This window comes from Fukomys damarensis, unplaced genomic scaffold (genome assembly GCF_012274545.1).
Source record: "Fukomys damarensis isolate Sample0158 unplaced genomic scaffold, DMR_v1.0_HiC HiC_scaffold_39, whole genome shotgun sequence".
NCBI lineage: Eukaryota > Metazoa > Chordata > Mammalia > Rodentia > Bathyergidae > Fukomys > Fukomys damarensis.
Genome location: NW_022900951.1, coordinates 127,742,149 through 127,760,603, shown reverse-complemented (window position 1 = coordinate 127,760,603; position 18,455 = coordinate 127,742,149). Strand labels below are relative to the sequence as shown.

At 61.0% G+C, this 18,455-nt stretch overlaps 2 protein-coding genes across 7 annotated transcripts; one reads left to right on the top strand and one right to left on the bottom strand.

The window, feature by feature from the left end:
* Window positions 1-2: 2 nt before the first annotated feature.
* On the top strand, window positions 3-1,136 carry Lage3 (L antigen family member 3; the record flags this gene model as incomplete). The annotated part of the gene is made up of 2 exons (XM_033760525.1): window positions 3-403; window positions 824-1,136. Coding segments are annotated over 2 exons (516 nt in total), but the record flags the coding sequence as incomplete, so codon positions are not given.
* Window positions 1,137-4,427: 3,291 nt separating this feature from the next.
* On the bottom strand, window positions 4,428-17,772 carry Plxna3 (plexin A3). 6 transcript variants are annotated; one of them, XM_010638808.3, is made up of 34 exons: window positions 17,646-17,734; window positions 17,288-17,364; window positions 16,554-17,171; window positions 15,748-16,287; window positions 15,237-15,419; window positions 14,272-14,400; window positions 14,104-14,204; window positions 13,757-13,880; window positions 13,523-13,679; window positions 13,340-13,439; window positions 13,006-13,120; window positions 12,700-12,900; window positions 12,522-12,618; window positions 12,227-12,417; window positions 12,010-12,155; window positions 11,810-11,930; window positions 11,570-11,706; window positions 11,311-11,481; window positions 11,133-11,226; window positions 10,816-11,055; window positions 10,589-10,732; window positions 10,286-10,520; window positions 10,058-10,200; window positions 9,726-9,982; window positions 9,586-9,652; window positions 9,344-9,490; window positions 9,114-9,273; window positions 8,922-9,025; window positions 8,665-8,761; window positions 8,360-8,550; window positions 7,934-8,103; window positions 7,387-7,599; window positions 7,133-7,283; window positions 4,428-5,364 (listed from the first exon to the last, which is right to left on the bottom strand). In XM_010638808.3, the coding sequence occupies exons 3-34, from the start codon at window positions 17,145-17,147 to the stop codon at window positions 5,269-5,271; spliced, it is 5,616 nt and encodes a 1,871-aa protein (XP_010637110.1). In that variant the 5' UTR covers window positions 17,148-17,171; window positions 17,288-17,364; window positions 17,646-17,734; the 3' UTR covers window positions 4,428-5,268. The 6 variants fall into 6 exon arrangements, with proteins under 6 accessions (XP_010637110.1, XP_010637106.1, XP_010637109.1 ...); XM_010638804.3 differs by having other exon boundaries at window positions 12,227-12,435; window positions 12,700-13,120; window positions 17,646-17,770; XM_010638807.3 differs by having other exon boundaries at window positions 12,227-12,435; window positions 12,700-13,120; window positions 14,122-14,204; window positions 17,646-17,770.
* Between the last annotated feature and the right edge of the window lie 683 nt (window positions 17,773-18,455).

The window sequence follows — 18,455 nt, the reverse complement described above, 5'->3', positions numbered from 1 at the left end:
GGGCCCAGACCCGACTCCCGACGCCAGCGGACCCGAGAGCAGACCACACATATTGTATCCTACTCAGTGGGACGGCGGGGGTCCAGCTGGGCTGCCTGGGGTGGAGTAGGGACACACGCGAGGGTGGGTGGGAGTGGTGGCTGGGGTGGTCTGGGGCCTGGGCGCCCCTAGAAGGGTCGGGCGAGTCAGGCTGCCCCGGGAAGGGTGGGGGTGGCTTCAAAGAATCTTGGAGGCTGGGAAGGAAGTGGAGTAGGAACCTTTATGTAGCCACCAGCGTCCTCAGCGTGCCGTTCCCAACGCCTTTGGACGCAGGAATCGCTCTGGGTTCTCTGGCTCCAGATGCTGAACCGCACTCGGGAGTGATTGGGAAGGAGCTGACAGCGAGTGACAGCACCCTAGCCGTGTAAGTTCGACAGAGGGCTGGCATTGCCCGGCATGGCGGCGCAGGCCTGTAATCCCAGCAATTTTGGAGGCTGAGGCAGGAGGATCAGGAGTTGGAGGCAAGCCTCAACACCCCAGCCAGACCCTCTCTAAACTAAAAAGCAAAAACGTAAATGGCTGCGGATGCAGCTCGGTGGTAGAGCACATGGCTAGATTGCTGGAGCCCTGAGTGCCCCCATCACCGGGGGAAATCAGAAGAGGTTGGCATAGGGGCGACATGGCTGCACTGGAGACACAAAGACACAGGTAACTTCCAGGGAGGCAAGTGAGGTCCTGAGGTGGCCTCTGTTGGGGTGCCTTGTTACAGGTATCCCAGGACTGGGTGGAGAGGGAAAGTGAGGGCTTCCCACTTCCAGCTTCGCTTCTCTCCCTTCATCTTTAGCCGCTGGACAGCAGAAGATTCTCACCTCCTCCAGGTTTCTGTCATCAGCTTCCTTGACCAGCTCTCCCTGGTTGTGCAGACCATGCAGCGCTTTGGGCCCCCAGTGTCCCGCTGAGCCTAAGTGGCCAAGGATGAAACCTTCTATCCCCTCCTACACAGGGTGGCCTGCCCTAGGGCAATATGTCCCAAAGCAATTGCACCCTAAGTGTGGGAGACCAAGGGTTTGGGGGGTCTCGCCCTTGGATGCCAAGGGTCCCCTCATTTTGTTTGGTGCTTAAATGTGTGCTCTGCAGAATATAAAGCTGACCTACTACTCTGCATCTGGGTGTCTCTGTTTCCCTGTGAAAATGGGATTGGATGCAGGGTCATTCAGCCTCCTGCATAGCTGTAATCAGAAGCATGAACTGTCATGAACTGGCTATAGCTGAAGCTCTGTGTGTGTAAGAGAGAGACAGAGAGAGGAGAGAGGGAGAGAGAGAAAGAGAGAGGGAGAGATACTGCTGGGCATTGAACTCAGGACCTTTACACTGCACTACATCCCTGGTCATTTTTTATTTTTGAGATAGGTTCTCGCTAAGTAGCCCAGGCTGGAATCACATTTGTAATCCTGCCTCAGCCTCCCAGAGTGCTGGGATGACAGGAGTGTGCCATGATACTTTCCTCAGTTTATTTTCAAGGCTGTCGACCTGCAGCACAAAATTGCTCTCCAGAAAAGGAGCTGACCCACTGGAATGCTGGTTTCCACCCCCTTAGCACCAACGAGTATTTTCCTGCCAAAACAAACAGCCCCTCTCCCCACAGGAACTGCATGACAAGCGAATGACGCCAACAAGGCAGAGACCCTAGAAGAGGACTTTCCAGGTTTACCCGCCTTAGGAGGAAAAGTGCTGAGGCAACTGGTTGTACTATTTAGGGGAGGAGTAGGCTCCTTGTAAGATACATTGTGTTCTGTGGTTTTGTTAAACTCAGTCCAGGAACCCAACATGGTAGCCTGTCATCCCAATGCTTTGGGAGGCTGAGGAAGGTGGATCGCTGTGAATTCGAGACCAGCGTGGGCTATGTAGTGAGTTCCAGGTCAGTCTCAACTACATAGTGAGACCCTGTCTCAAAAAACAAAAACAAAATGAAAAACAAAAAAAGGGCTGGGGCTGTAGCTCCATCTGAGGGCTCTGGGGTCTTCTGTAGATGTTTCATTGATGTGGTTGTTTTCTCAGAACAGAGGCAATCTTCCTTTCTACTGGGAATGCCTTTGGGTGACAGATTCCCTGCATCAGGTAGGCTGTGCTGCTTTCCTGCCTGTGATAAGCTCAGGGATGACAGGTTGCTGTGCTGGGTGGAACCAAGGCAGCGAGCACACTGGGCAAATGCTCTGGCCACGAGCTGCACCAGCCCAGGTCTGTCACCTTTCACCGCCAGCACCATGCTAAGCGCTAGGTGCTCCTGTGCCTATGAGCTGTGTTTAGGGTGCTGGTGGTGCCTTGGAGTTGGTTTGAGACTTTTGACTCTCGCCTTAAAGATAGGTGAGCTGCAGGCCCCAGAGCAGTGCTTGGTGTGGGAGAAATGTCCACAGCCCAAGGCCAGACCCTCCTGAGGGCACTGCCCAGATCCTGGGTGATGAGGCCCTGGCCTGGTGGCCAGGTAGGGTGCCACTGGCCCTGTGTCCTGTCTGCAGACTGGGCAGTTACCCGTCACCTTCCAGTGCTGGCTTGGGCATGCTTTGTGCTCTGTGCCCATCCGTGGACTGCGGGGATGCCAGCTGGGCCCTCTGAGACACCCAGGGCCCTGGGGTACCTGTGTCCGTGGGAGCCCAGCCTTCCAGACCTAGTGGTAGTGGGTCTGTCCCTGCGCCCAGATATTTATTTTGCCTGCTGTGATGGGTTCTAGCAGGGGCAGGCTCTGTCCAGGCCCTGGTACCCACAGGGCACACTGTGGCCTCTGCAGAACTTGGGGAACTGTGCAGCTGTGGCCTGGACACGGCGCAGATTGTATGAGGATGGGGACTGTGGAGGCTGTCCCTGGCTGCAGAGGTAGCAGTAGTGACTGTGGTGAGGCTGTGGCTCCAGAGTGCATGCACTCTCCCTCTCCCGTCTCTCCCCACCTGCTTGTCCAAGCTGCCCCCCTCCTTCCTCCAGTGTGATTCTAGAAGATTCTGGCCATTTCTCAGGATTCCCACTGCCACTGAGGTAAAAGCTAGCCTTCCTTTCCTGTGTGTGCTCCGATGAGGGCAGTGTTTGAAACCATCTCCCTCATCTCTGTTCTCTATCCATCTCGTTCTTTCCAGGCTGATGGACTCCACAGGCGACACCCTGGGACTTCCCTTTGTTCTGAGCAGGAACCCTAATCCTGAATTACACAGATTCTCTTCACTGCTGTACCCTGCACGCACATTCCTGTGTGCATGCTACTGGGGTAGAGCCCAGGCCTCACCTGCTGGCCCAGCGCTCTACCATTGAGCCTCAATGCAGCCAGCCCATTCCTGCTGGCTTTGCTGTGTTCCTTTGATGATGCAGGTTACCAAGGCAGCATGGGGGACACGCTGTAAAACTCAGCTATTTTCAGTGAGTGCTCAGGCACAGACACCACCAGCATCCATGGCCACCACCACCTAGATGTTCCTGTCCCCATGCATGTGGGAGCTGCTCAGTGGCTTTTGGACCTCAGTCATATCACAGTATTCCTCTGTCCCTAAAACTGCCCTAGGCTTCGTCCCCAAAGCACCGAGGCCATTACAATGGCCGCAGAGGCCACCGTCATGAGGCCCGTGTCTTCTCCCACCTGCTTGCTCCCTGACCCCCCCCCCCGCCTGGATTCTGACCAGGCCACACAGGCACCCTCCTGCCTCGGGGCCTTTGCACTGGCTCTGCCTGTCAGCAGCTGTCCTCCCCAGCATCTCCCTGGGCACAGGAGGCGTCACCCTGGGCGGGGCTGTTCCGGCCACACTATTTAGAACTGCATCCTGTCACCGCTCCTGTGAGGCTTCACTGTGGGAGGGGGCGCATGGGGAGGTGACCACGATGGGGGTCACAGCCCCCCAGGAAGGTGGGCCTGCAGGGACTCAAGGAAGCCGGGAGTCATGGAAACCCGCCCAGCTGAGGGTGCTGTGTGCTATGCCCTATGCCTGTTCTCTATTGGTTTCTGTCATTTGTCCCGTGCACAGCTGACCAAAGCCTACGTGCTCCAGGGGTGTACAGCATCGTGTTTCCAGAGCCATGAGTGTTCTGCGAGCAGCACCATCAATCTGCTGAACGTTTCCATCACTGTCCACACTCAGAGCCACTGTGAACCTTCTCCGCGCTGAAGCATTCGGTATGGGCCCAGGGCACAAATTTCCCCTACAGGGCCTGGCAGAAGTGGGCGGCAGCCCCTGGGCCAGAGGCCTGGGTGCCCCAGTCGGGTGGGGGTGTTGGGGAGCACACAGGAGCAGACTCGCAGACCCCTTCAGCCGGGACCCCCAGGACTTGCTTCTGGGCTGGCTGTGGCCCTCGAACCGCCCCAAGCCCCAGAAACCCCAGGAGAGTCGCCTGACCCCTGTCACAGGAGCCTGGTGGGTCCGCCCACCTGCCCCAAAGCCGAGGCACACAGGGACCCAGGCTGTCTTCCCCACGTTTAATCAGGACATGTCATGGCGCCGCCAGAGAGCTCAGGTGACCAAGGAGGAAGAGTGGAGTGCAGGATAGAGAGACAGATGGGCCAGGGTCCTCAGAGGAGCAGGAGCAGAAGGCAGGTAGTGGGAGACAGGAAGGTGATAACGCCGGGGGCCCGGGGTGGGGCTCCCCAGGGCAGCTGAACCTGGGGTAGGGGCTCCGGCTGCCCATGGGCCGACAGTCAACGCTAAGGACGTTTGGCCGAGGGGGCAACGCCCAGGCCCAGGACGGAGCCTGGCCCAAGCCTGACTCCAGGCCCTTGGTGCTCAGAGACAGCGGTGTCCCCAGACACCCTTGGAAGGGACGGATGCCGTGTCCTGGCTCGCCACAGCCCGTGGGAGGGCATTACTCCTCTCTGAGCACTGCAGGCCACCAGGCACCCTTCTGGATATCAGTGGGCCAGCCAGGGCCAGACAAGGTGCCAGCAGCTGGGTCCAGGTGTGTCAGGGACGGAGAGCCATGGGATGGCAACTTCCCCCAGAGGACACATGTTTACAGGTGGAGCTCCAGGTGGACATGAATTTAATAAATAGGTGGTCAAGGTGCAAGCAGCACGGAGGGTGGGGCATTTCCAACCCATGGGCACAGGGCCAGGAGGGTGGGGTATTGCTGATGCTAGGGTAGAGGGCTTGGTCCTTTGACCACCTCCCCCTGCAGGGCCCAAAGCAAGGCACTAAGGAAGGGGCCCCGGTACGCTAGGGTCATGTTGGCCTGGTGGCCTCCCCCACGACACCTGGGGCCCCAGGCTGGAGCCAGCCCCTGCCCGTGTCGGGAGGCCCCTCCTCGCCGATTCCCCAACCCTCAGCTGCTGCTGGACCCCAGGCTGATGATCAGCTCCAGCTTCTGGCGCAGCTTGTGCTTCCGACAAGAGGCGTCTCTGTCCAGGGCGCTGAGGAGCTGGGGAGAGGGGGCCCCTTAGCTGGCTCCAGGAGAGCGGGTCCCTCCGGTGCAGAGCCCGCAGTCCTCAGCCGGCTCTGCCCTCCCACTGGCTCAGCTGCCCCCCTACACCCACAGGCCCCTGCTCGGGCTCTGAATAAAGCCACTGCTAGGGTTCACATCTGGAACCGAATCGACAGCTCCTGGGACCCCAGGCCAGGCTGTGAAGATGACTGGGTCATGGGGCTCCTGGCTGCCTCGCTGTTAGGAGGTGGGGTCTGGCATGGAGAGCGGCCCCTGGGCGTGGCGGGGAAGGCATTATCAGCTCTCTGCTCCTCCTCCCTTCCCCGTGCTTCCCACCACTATGCCTGGAGCAGCTCTCCTCTGCCAGGCCCTTGTGCTGTGCTCTGCTGCCTTGGAGCCAGCCGACTTGGGACGGAAATGTGAGCCACGGTCAGCCTGTCCTCCTCTAATTGCGGGTGTCGGGGTCTGGCTCAGTGACGAGAAAGTAACCAAGACACCCACTGTCCTCTCGCGCAGCGCCTCCCTCCAGTACAGACCTGACTTCTCCGCTCCAGGCTGCTGCGCAGCCCCTCCACAGTGGCCCAGACCCTCGGTGCGAGTTGCCCCTTCCTGCTCCCTTCTGACCCCACCTGTCCCACCCACACCTCCTTAGTCCAGGTGTCCGCGTCCTCCTGGGCCAACTCCAGGAGCTGCAGCCGCACATTCCTTAGCTGAGTAGCCGAAGTAGAGCTGGCTGCCCCTCCTCGAGCTCCTGGGATCCCCACGCTCCCGGCCCACAGGACTCCCCTGGCTCTCCTGCCACCCCCTGCCAGCTCTTCTCTTCCAGTGAGGGGCCCTGGGCTGGCACCCGGCTGTGTCTCCCTCTCAGCCCACTCATGCCCTCCTCGGGGAGCCCAACCAAGCTCAGGGCTTTCAGTGCCATCTACTGGCTCACAAAGGCGCTACTCAGGCCCAGTCCTTCCCGGGAGCGCCAACTCCTACCCCCTGTGCCTGGCGTCCCCAGAAGTCCACTTAGCTGGGGCATGGTGCTTGGGCGGGCACAGCCTTCCCGGTTCAGTCCTGTGTGTCCCGGCAGCGATTCCCACCTCCCGCCCCACAGTTCTCCCCAGGTGCTCCTTGGCCAGACCACCCAGTGGTTCTGGAGATCTCTGCTGTCTGTTCCCATTCCCAGAGGACTGCTCTACCCAAAGTCTTTCCCCTATGCAGCCATGGCAACAGACCCCATCCTGATGCTACCTGGGCCCAAACCCTGAAGTTATCCTTTGCCTCCTCCCCCCTGGTGGCCAATCTCTTGGCCAAGATGAATCCCAAAGTCCACACCTGTACACCTTCTGCCAGCTGATATCTGAAACTACAAATCCCATGGGCCCTGCCCCAACCCCTCAGTCCCCCAGGGATCCCTCTGGGGTCCAGCCAGGCCCTGAGCCTTTTTAACTTTTTTTCAGTGCTGAGTATTGAACCTAGGACCTCTGCACTGAGCTACATTCTTAGCCTTTTCTCAATTTAAGATAGGGTCTCACTACGTTGCCCAGGCTGGGCTCGAACTTGGGGATCCTTCTATATCCCCCAAATCCCAGCATCCAGGCAGAGTATCAACAGTGCTGGCCCTGGAGCCTCCTGGGGAGGGACCATACACAAGAGACTGGCTCTGTCCCCTGTGTCCCATCTGCCCCCTTGTGGCACTTCGCTACTCCCCTTTCCCCAAGCGCCCCTTGCTGCATGCTCTGGGCCACACACGCAGGGTTTTGGCAGGTGCAGTACACACCTCCTGGCGGTACTTGGTGACGTAGAAGTAGAGTTCGCTGAGTGCACTTAGAACATTGAAGTCACTGGCGTGCAGACGGGACTGCTCCACCAGGTAAGCGTCCATGTCCTGGTCGCTGATAGACGCCATCTTCGAGATGTCTCGGTAGTACCTGTTGGGACCCTGAGGAGGTCAGTCACCCTAACGTCACCACAGCCAAGCCCACTGCCCTCGCTGCCCAGCCGGACCTTTGGGGCTTTCCATCCCAGGCCCACCTCTCCACCCAGCTCTTGTAGCTGGGGATGTCCTTGGCGTAAAGCAGCTTGTTGGAAGGCGAGTCCTTGCCCAGTCGGTGTTCCGAGGTGGAACAGGAGTCCATGAAGGTCTGGGCCACGACTGACAGGCAGGCGTCCGTGATACTGTTCTTGTGGATGTCAAACACGAACTGCGGGTTCTTGATCACATTCACCCAGAAGCGCAGGGGCAGGCTGCACAGAGAGAGGGCCACGCAGCAAAGCTCCCGGGGGGGTGCCCTCCCACCGCCGCCCCACAGCTAGGTCAGGCCTGTGCCAGTGCCAGGACAGCTTTGGGTAACCAGGACATCTTGGGTTTCTGTGGGCCTGCAGGCAGGGTGGCCCAAGAGTAAATGGCACTTTAGAACTCAAGAGGGTCCAATCCCCTCTGTCGCCACCATTACCACTCTGCACAGCCCTGACCCCCGAAGCTCACAGCACCAGGCCCAGCCCAGCCAACCTGGCTGCCTGTGCTAGCCTCTCATGCCACCCATCCCCATGGGACTGGCAGCCTTGGCAAAGCTGATACCAGTTGCTCTTCCAGGTATGGCGCACGTCGGGGTCGCTGATCTGCCGCTGGTCTGCCTGCTCGTCCAGGAAGTCGAACATATACTTGATGGCTAGGGGCAGTGCCGAGCCACGGTGGGCTGTGCTGAACACGGTCTCAAAGAGGTCGTCCACAAACTTCTGCAGTGTGCCCTGCACGGGACAGTGAGGCCGACAGGCTAGAGGGACCCAAGCCAGGATGCTCCCAAAGCCCTCCAGGCAGGAGCAGAAAGACTCTCCAGAGACAGAGGCATCCCAGTATGGTCAGCACCTCTAAGAAGGCCGTGGCCTGCACCTCAGGCCTGGTGCTCCTAACTAAAGGCCCCAGGAAAGTGACCCCTGCCAGGGGGCCAAGGCTGGGCTCAGAGGTGTCTGGCAGCAGCCAAGGAGGCCCAGGGCAGGCCCACACCTTGGTGGCCAGCAGACGTGTTAGGTAGATCTCTGAAACCATCTTGCTGCCACGGTCCCCCTCCCGGTGGTCGGCATGGTCATGGTTCTTCACCAGGTGCCACAGCTTGGTGCCCGTCTCCTGGTCAGGTGTGATCATGGGTGCCCGTGAGCGGAGGCTGTCCGGGCTGCTGGTGGTACGGAGCAAGCTCTCTGGGGCAGAAGACAGGTGTGATCCTTAGGCTCTGGGGCCACAGTTATCATCTGGCCTCTTGCCCCACTCCCCACTGAGGAGTGCCAGAGTGCCCAAGGGCCGAGCACACTCACCGTAACGGCTGAGGGAACGTGTGAAGGTAAAGGAGTTGGCCATGTTGTAGGCAGACACTTGTTTGGGCACCAGGGCTACTAAGGAACCATCTGTCACCTGGGGGTCACAGAGACAGACAAGGGGCAATGCAAGAAGCCTAGGGGCCACTGCCTGCTCAGATCCTTCAGTGTGCCCACCGGTGGCACCCAGGCCCTGGGGTGGGGGGCTGGTGGATACAGGAATGGGGTCTTGGGTGAACAGGCTCCCAGCCCCTCACCTGGTAGTGGGCCAGAGAGTTGACCCTCTTCCAGTCACACTCGATCTTGGTGGTGACGTCCTCATCCTGGAGGATGATGCGGGCCATGCGGCCCTGGCGCCACTCTGTGGACAGAGGCAGCCCTCAGGGCTCCCCAAGCCACTGGGCCTGCGGTTCTGGGAAGCAGAGGGTACAGCAGGGGTGGGGGCTCACCCAGGTCCATGTCCTCAGCTTTGGGGCGCTGCGAGTAGGGGATACCCTTGTATACAGCATCCAGCAGCTTGTCTTTGGCCTGGGTAACGCTGTCACAATTGAGCACCTTCACCGGGACCTGGCTGCCGCCCTGGCTCTCCGGGCACACACAATGCAGTGTCTGCTGGGCAGGGCAGGAGTGAGCGGGGCCAGACATCTGGCCACCCACCGCTGCCCGCCAGCTCGCTCACCAGCGTCCTGTAGTCGATCTGCTGCCGGATGAGCTTGTCCTCACTCAGAGAGTAGCGGGCCTCACCAGTGATGGCGTCGATGGGGCCCTTCTCCATCTGTTGCTTGATGGCGCAGTACAGCAGGAAGAGCGGCTCCCCCGCGCACTCCTGTGGCAGGGTCAGCACGGGCTCGCTGCCCGCCTGTGTGCCTGGTAGCGGCCACCCCCACGATCGCCCACCCTGCCTCCCTGCCCCCGTCGCACCTTCAGGAACTTGTACAGCAGGAGCGTAAACCAGTTGGTCAGCATCTTCTCTGCCACTGACTCTGTCCTAGGGCAGAAAAAGGGGCTCAGGCCCGGGAGAGCAAGGTCCAGGATGGGCAGGGCTGGCAGGGTTTCTGTACCTGCGCAGCAGCAGCTTCGGATGGTTCTTGCTCTCCAGGTTCTTCTCTATGAGGTCAGCCAGCAGCTGCTTGAGCAGCCCAGTGGCGTAGTCGAGCCGGCTCTGCAGCGCCACCATGGTAAGTGAGGCCACAGTGCCGCGGTCGCGCATGGAGAAGCTGCTCTGGGCCTCCAGCGTGTGGATGAAAGTGAGGACAAAGGCGCGGCTGTGCAGCAGCTGCCCAAAGAGGCGCAGGGCCTTCTCCACATTGGGCGGGGTCTGTGGGGACAGGACGGCTCAGGGGGGGCGGGGGTTGCCAGACTGCGGGCAGGGGCGGGGCCGGGCCTTGCTCACATCCAGCTCCTTGAGCACTGGGTGGGCCTCAATGCCCGGAAAGAGCACGCGCACAGCGTAGGTGCGGTAGTCCAGGAAGGGGATCTGCACGCCGTCCATGTGATTCGTCAGCTCATGGATGTCTGTCTGCAGCTCGGCAAAGGCTGGGCAGGGGGTCAGGGGGCAGGGGTGGAGAGTGAGCCAGTGAAGGGGGCCCGGCTTCCCCACTCACCACCCCCACCTCAGCACCTTCCTTGCACTCCAGCGCCACACGGGACTCCAGGTTGTCCATTTGCAGCTGCAGCCGCTTGAGCGTGCGGTCAGCGTCCTGCGTCTTGCGTTTGTAGGCAACCAGCACAGCAGCGATGGCCAGCAGCAGGAGCCCGCCGCCCGCCGCCAGCCCCACCAGGGCAGGCAGCGTGAGTGCCCTCTCTGCCGTGATGTGCAGGGTGCCCAGCCAGAACTCCAGGCCACCCACCAGCACCTGTGGGACAGGCCACGGTGAGCTGTCGCCCACACGCCCCAGGGTCCCTGGTGGCCCCACGCACACACCATGACAGACTGGCGGCCGGTCTGATGGGGCGAGTCACACAGCAGCTGCGTGTCAGACACCGTGAGTGCACATGGCTGGCCCCCAATCAGCACTGTGTAGTTGAGGCGGGAGCTGCCGGCTGCTGCGGGGATCAGATTCTTGCCCTAGAGGTGGAGGAACAGAGGACAGGGCTGCCCAGGGCCCTCTGGCGCTTTGCCCCTCCTACCCCACCCCTCTCTGGTGTCACCTTCAGCACAACGTGGGATCCCGGCTTGACGTTCAGGACCCCAGAGGGCCCGAGTGGCTCAAAGCTGGGGTCAGGGTAGTAGGTGAAGGAGGATCGGTTGAGGGAACGGGCCGTCTGCACATGGTCTAGCAGGAAGCCAAACTCATCCGGATGCTCGCCTTGTGCCCGGGGCTGGGGCCGCCCAAGGAAAATGCCCGGGGCCTTGCATAGCATGGCAGTGTCATTGATCACCTGGCATGTCTGCGGGGACAGAGGTGGGCAGCCCAGCATGTGAAGGCACAGGCAGCAGGGGCAGGGTGAGAGCAGCAGGTACTCACATTGGTGGTCTCAATGCCACGGTACTTGGCGCGCACCCGGGGCTCCTGAACTGTCAGCAGGTGGGTCCCGCTCACAGTGATGGCAGTGCTTCCACTAGGGACAAGGGTGAGGAACTCAAGCTCCAAGGGCATCACTCAGTGCCCAGGCCCTGACCTGCTCCCATGCCTAGCGTCTCACTTAATGATGCTCCATGTGGGCTCAAGGCGCGTGACGGTGGGGTCCTGAGTGTAGGTGTAGATGACCCCAGGGCTGGAGATGTTGGCGCGATCGATGGCAAGGGTGATGGGGGCCTGGCTGGGACCCAGGGTGGAGACAGGCGAGATACACACGATTGCCTCAGCACCTCTCCTGTGTGGGCAATGGGGTACTTGGCACAGGCAGCCAGGAGCTTCAGACGCTCAGCCCCAGCCCTAGCACCAGCCGCTGCTCAGCTCACCTGACAAACTGGCACTCGCCATCTCTCACAGTCACAGTCACACTGCTGCCAGCATCCAGAGAGTGGCCGGAAATGGTGAGCCGTGTGCCCCCTGAGGCTGGGCCCCGAGTGGGACTCACCCGGTCAAAGGTTGGGGTCTGGAGAAGAAGCAGCCCTGAGGGGGGAGGACGGCTGGGCAGGGCCACCCCACAAGCCCTCCCACAGGCAGGGGGCCGGCTAGGGAGGGGCCACACCACGCACCACAAAGCTGTACAGCTGCTCAGATTGTGTGCGGAAATCGGAAGAACAGTCACCGACACAGAGTTCAGCAGGCCCTGGCAGTGGTCTGGGCACCAGCGACTCCTCCATCTCACAGACAATCCTATGGGTCAGAGGGGTTCAGGACCACTGTGGGCCCGGGGCTGGGGACAGGGACAGGGTGCCCACAAGGCTGCACTCACCTCTCAGCGCTGACATACTCGGTGGGGATGGAGTTGCAGCGCACACCAGCCACCCGCAGGCTGACCTCCCGTGAGGCGAGGCCCAGGTTCTCGCCCACGATGGTGACCCGGGTGCCCCCCTCCTTGGGCCCCATGAGTGGGTGGATCTGCAGGGCAGTGGAGGTGAGAGTTCTGGCCCAGATTCCCAGTCCCCGGGGGTGGGTGGGGTGGGGCTGACCTGGCTGATGCGGGGGTGGCTGCACCGGGTGCCCTTCTGGCTCGGGTGCATCCAGTTGGTTTTGGGGGCAGGGCAGTGTGCCCGCAGCTGGCACCTGTGCTCCGAGACACACCAGCCACAGTTGAAGCGAGGGTCGGCTTTGAGGCAGAGGCCACAGCTGGGCCGCTGCGCCCAGCACTTGTACAGAAGGGCTGTGGGCACATGGGGCACTGTTGACAGAGCAGGTTGGGCAAGAAGCAGGGTGCACTAGGGCCCCAACCTGTCCCCAGCAGTGCCCTACCCCACAGACCCTCACCTCGGAAGCTGGGAGGCTTGTCAATGGGGAAATCTCCATCCCAGACCACAGAGAAGTCCAGCTCAGTGTCGCCATACTCGTCACCTTCATAGGAGTACTGGGGAAGATGGACCCATGAGACGTCCCCTCACTCAGACGTTCCCAGCACAAGACTCAGCAGTGCCTGCCAGGCACTCACCGAAGCATTTTGGCATTGCACGCTGCTGCTGTTGAAGCGCACAGCGGGCACCCGCTGCTGCCGCCCCTGCACCCGTACCACACACTCGTAGTTCTTCTGGCCCGACTGTGGCTGCGGCAGGTTCTTTGCTCGAAGGGTGAGGGGCTGCATGACACCCACGGGGATCAGGAGGTCCCCTCGAGGTAGGAGCTCGGGGCAGCCCTGGGGGGAGAGCAGCATCAGCAGCAACCAGGCCTGCAACGCTGTGCACACAGAATTCAGTGGCTCCCAGCACAGCCCTTGTGCAACACACTGCACCCGCCTCACCTCAGGGCTGTGGACCCTGCCCTCTTGGAAGGAGCACTCTTGAGGGTGGCTGGTACACACGTGGCGGTACTTACACCAGTGGCAGGGGTAAGAGCTGCCCACGCAGGACATGCACCTGGAGGGGAAGCAGCTTCAGATGATGGCGAAGGCCCCGCTTCCCAGCTGTCCTCCCCTGATACACACATGCCAGCCAACCAAGGGAGCATACAGCTGGAGCCTGCCCATAGGGCTTCAGGGACATGGGGACAGGGAGCAGGCAGGCCCCTGTGGCCCTGGAGCAAGCCACCCCATTGTCCTGCCAGGAGTAGGGATAGCCACTAGGCCAGATGCTCACGAATGGAGAACACTGCAGTTGTAGAAGACAAAGTCAGCACCAGCAAACTTCACCCCGGTCTCCTTGGCCAGCAGCTGCAGCCGCACGGTGTGGGTGGCCCCTGCAGAAGCCCAGAGGTGGCTGTGACTGAGGCAGGGATAGGAGCCGCCCTGCCCCGGCCCTCCCTGCCCCCAGCCCACTGACCATGCCCTCTGGTGAGAGCTTGCAGCTCCTGGAGGGAGGGCGAGTTGCAGCGCAGCTCCCCTGAGGCCAGCAGGACGGCCTCATTCTCTGTCGCCTCACCGAAGGTGCAGCTCACTCCTGCGCTGAGGTCTGGCGCATTGTGCAGGGCCACTGTCAGCTGGAAGAAATGGGCTCAGAGCAGAGCGCACCCCTCAATGCAGTACATGTGGCCCTGGCGCCCTCCTTACCACTCACCTGCACCCCGGGTGATGTCACCGACACATTGTTGGGCCGGACCCGCACCTGGACACACTTGCTCAGCTCCTCGGCAAAGCCATTAGGGGTGGAGGCACCCAGACAGGCCCCTTCCCGGCAGCACCTGCACAAGGACAGCCGGTGGGAATGGGGCATGGGGACAGATTGCCCAGCTGTTGGCGCCAGGCAACGGCAAGCCTTGGCCTTGTCCCCTGGGACCTAAGGGACGTCACTCAGGGAAGACACTGCTCATTAGCTGGAGACCTTGGAGGAGGACACGGCTAGGGAGAAGCAGGGAGGGACGGAGGTAGGCCTGCCAAGCAGTCCGTGTCCCCAGAGCACCTCACCTATGCTGTAGCACGCACCAGCCACAGTGCGGGTCTCCAGAGCCCAGGCAGGCCACACAGCTTGGGTACTGTTCGCAGGTCTCCACCGGTAGCCGGCTCACCTGGGGATGGCCACGTCAGCACCCGGCCTGCCCTTGCGCCCCTACCCCCTGCCGCCCCGCGGCCCACCTGCTTCTCACTCAGGAGGTAGACGTGCCGGTGGTCGGGGCTGAAGAGCAGGTCTCGCAGGATGGGGCTGCCATCCACCACGGGGACCGTCTCGTACAGGTGGGCGTCTTGGGAGCCATCGACTCGCACCTGAGCCACAGATGGGAAGAGAAGTGACGGGCCAGGCACCGTTCTGCAGAGCCAGAACCTCCTAGGTTGCAGCATAGTGGAAGCCAGGGCCTGCTGGGGCTGCCCCGATACCACCCACAGCCTGAGGCTGGGTGCCAGCAGGAAGATGTCTCTGGTAGACAAAGGCAGGCAGGTGAGAATGCTAGGGAGTACCACAGAGCCCAGTCCTGGCTTAGAGTGGCAACATCTAGCGAGACAGATGTTTTGAAGGGGTGGCACCTGTGGTATACATGGCTTCTAGCTCAACAAAGCAGTCACAAATGGAACCTGAGTTCCAAGGAGGAGCAAACTCAGCACCTCCCTTCCCAAGCCTCCCTGGACCCCCAGATTAGCCCTTCCCCTCCTCAGGGATGACACCATATTGACCAGGTGAGCAGGATAAGAACAGTGCCATCACCTTGACCCTTGTTCCTTCATGCCAAGCCATCCCCAGTCCTCGAACAGGAGCAGCTGTGACCTGGCCTCAACCCTTATAGGCAACACAGCAGCAGCCCTAGTGCCCATGCTAGGAAAAGCAAGGGGTGGGGACAGGGATATGAGTGCCTCTCCAGGAAGGTGTCATCCTGAGGAAAAGCAGGAGGAGGAAAGGGAGCAAGGTGGAGATGAGTGTGTCCTGATGACAGAAAAGCTGCAGCACACAGGGCCATGTTGGTGCTTGCTCCTTCATTCACAGCACCCGGCAGTGACAGCATGGACTCAGCCCCTGCTCTCGTGGCAGGGAGGCCCCTCAGAGGGCACTGGCACCAGGGAGAACCATGCTGAGACCCTCATCCCCGTAGGCCAAGATCCAACCTCACCTTCTTCAGACTGCCACTGCGTGTGCCGATGAACACCACAGAGTGCTGGTGGTAGGTGTAGGCGGCCACGCTGGCCATGCCATCAGTGCTGTCGGCCAACAGGGGCAGCCCCTCGATCACATGCAGGCCGCCCAAGGGCTGGTTCAGGACAAGCCCACAGAAGTTTCCATTGATCTGCATGGGCTGGTGAACAGGAAGGCTCTGTGAGGGTCCCTGCCAACAGAGGCTGCCACAGAGGCACAAGGCCAAGATGCTACCACCCCCTGCCAGACCCAGTGGGAACCCAGGGGAACAAGGAGGAGGGAGGGTGAGGAAGTGGGAGCCTGGGCCTGTGACATGGAAGACTGGGTGATCGTTGCTGACTTGAAGTGAAGCAAGGAGGAACAAGCTGAGAATGGATGGAAGGCAGGAAGAGGACAGCGGCAGTGTGTGGAGAAAGGACACCTGGCAAAAGAGACAGAAGGGAGGGCAGAGGGAGCAGTTCCAAGTGGGGAGAGGTGGGTGGGCTCACAGTGTTGATGCAGGGCAGCTCTTTGTTCAGTAGCCAGGGCAGGGCCAGGGTGCCCTCCCCACGGTAGCAGGACTGGATGCGGTGCCGGATATGGGCATTGATGTTGCTGAGTGTAAAGAGGCAGAGAACGGTCTGCCGAGGTGGGCTGGCCCGGTTCTTCTGGCCCTGGGAGAAGATGGTGAAGAGGACATCCTCGTCGGCTGGCACACCCAGTGCCTGGGCCAGCAGCAGGCCAGGTTTGGCCAGGTGGGCGCTCTGCACCAAGCGGTACTCCACACCGCGCCAGGAGCAGCCGATGGGAAACTCCACATACGAGTAGAACTCTGAGTCCCCTGCACACATGCGCACGATCTTGGAAGTGAAGAACTTCTCGCCTGCCGTGTCCAGCAGCGTCTGCTGGGTGTCCAGCTGCAGAGTCAGGAAGTACACGAAGGACATGCTCATAAAGCCGTAGATGTAGTAGATGTCAAAGGCAGGGTACAGTGACAGAGTGTCAGAGGGGATCTTGATCTGCGAGGACACAAACTCGTCCTGGTTTACCTGGGAGGCGGGGCAAAGACATGAGAGAGAAATGAAGGTCAAGGCCCACCATCCCTCGGCCGCTCCAGCATCCCAGGCCTGCCCCAGCCCCGCCTGGGACCTGGGCCAAAAAGGCCGCAGAGGAGAGTGATGGCCTCCCTCCAGATGGGGACCCACAGGGGCAGCATCTTGTCCATATGTCTGTAACAGTAAGAAGAAAGGAGGGCATGGGGCTGGGCACATGGCAGGCCAGGGAGCAGACCACACGGATGGGCACAGTCACCCACCAGACTAAACATGTCGTCACTGTCCTCATCGCCGATGAGCTTGCGGGAGCTCAAGGTGGGGAAGTACTCTGACTTGCCATCCACAGAAGTGCCCACAAACAGCTTGCTGGGACCCTGGCCCTGCTCCACGATGACCCCAGCCATGGAGTCTGGCTCTTGTGACCCTGACAGGTAGTGCTCCTTCCGGTGGTGTGGCTCCCCCAGCTTGAAGAGGTCATCCAGGCGCAGGAACTGGCAGATCCCCTGCCAGATGCTGCCACAGGCCACCAGGCGACGGGCCGCATAGTCTATGAGCAGTAACTTGTTCACATTGTCCACAGGCACCAGACGGTGGGCACACACACGCATGCTCGGGGGTGGGTAGCAACGGGCATTGTCTTCCACGGGCCCCGTCACATGGGCCCGCAGCTCAGTCAGGTTGGGGGCCAGCTTGAAGACTCGGTTCACTGCACCCACAAACACCTCCCCAGTCACTCGGTGCACGGCCAGGTGGGTGAGCGTGGTATCTGTCACCATGAAGGCACGGAAGGGCCTGCCACCGCCTGCTCCCTTGGCCACCAGAAGGAAAAGTGAGACAAGGCACAGAGGGAGCATGGCCGGCAGCCACTGTGGACAGGCCTGAGGAGAGAGGGCAAGTGGGGGTCAGAGGCCCTGGCAGTTGGGCTCTGTGCCATGGGGCCAAGGCACTCACCCACCAGCATGCCAAAACCCCAGGAGCCATCAATCACCCCCACCTCAGCCAGGCCACACCCAAGGGACAGCAAAGTCACATGTGGGAAGACAGGCAGCAGGGCCTCTTGGAATGGAGCGCCTATCAACACAGAGGGCAGCCAGACTCAGGGCAGAGCAACCACAAGAAAGCCCTAGGCCTCATATCTCATTGTGCCCAAGCTGGGGTGGGGAGGCAGGGAGAAAACAATCACATGCTGGGGGCAGCTGTACCATGCCAGAATGGCACTGGCACCAGGAGCTCGGGGACAGAGTTCTAGAGAAGCACACCCCGAGTCTGCCTTCTGTGTTCCCCATCTACCACGCTCCTGGCCCCAGCTGCCTTCTCCCCCCCAGGGCCTTGGCTAGCTGTCCAGGACATACAAAGCAAGTCGTGCCTGCCTCCACACCATGTGCTGAGACAGACAGAAGTCACACTCTGCTCAGGCACAGGAGGACAGGCGCCCAGCTGCCCTGCAGGTCCAGAGGTAGCGGTTCAGGGGACTGAGAGCCCTGTAGATGGGAAGAGAAGCCCTCAGTGTGGCAAGCCTTGGGGAGAGAGGCTGAGGGCTGCAGGAACAGTGCCAGGGCTGGCACTAGGCCCCCAGGCCACACCCTTCCAGCTCTGGGCTGCAAAGGCAGCCAAGGTGGCCAGACTCTGCACTACTTTCTCAGTGCCTGAGCCCCAGGGGAGACAAGACATAACCTCCGTGGGGGCAGGAGGTGTGTCGGGCAGCAAAGCAAGGCAACACAGAAGAGAAAGAAACAGGAGTGGTCTAGAACAGGAGTGGCCCAGCTGGAGGCTACAAAGTTTTAGCCTGGACTCATCATCTGGGGCTCTTTTGTCAGCTCTGCATCTTGGACCCTCACCCAACAGCCAGAGAAGAAAGAAAGGCACCAGAGAAGAGAGGCTGCACCCTGCCCTCACGTCCTCCTTGGCCTGTAGGAAGAGGGCTCTGGGAAGAGGCTGAAGACAGGTCGGGAGGGTGACCTGGAGTGGTGGGGTTTGCAGCCCTGTCCCCCAGCCCCAGCCCTCATGAGTGAATGGCAACCTCAGACATCACGGGCACACCCGGCCCCTGCGCGACAGCCCTGCCAACAGAGAAGGCGGTGATGGGGACAGCTCCGCGCCCGCCCCCCACCACGCGGGGGCCCAGCTCGCCCTACCCCCACAGGGCACACACGGGCCCGGGC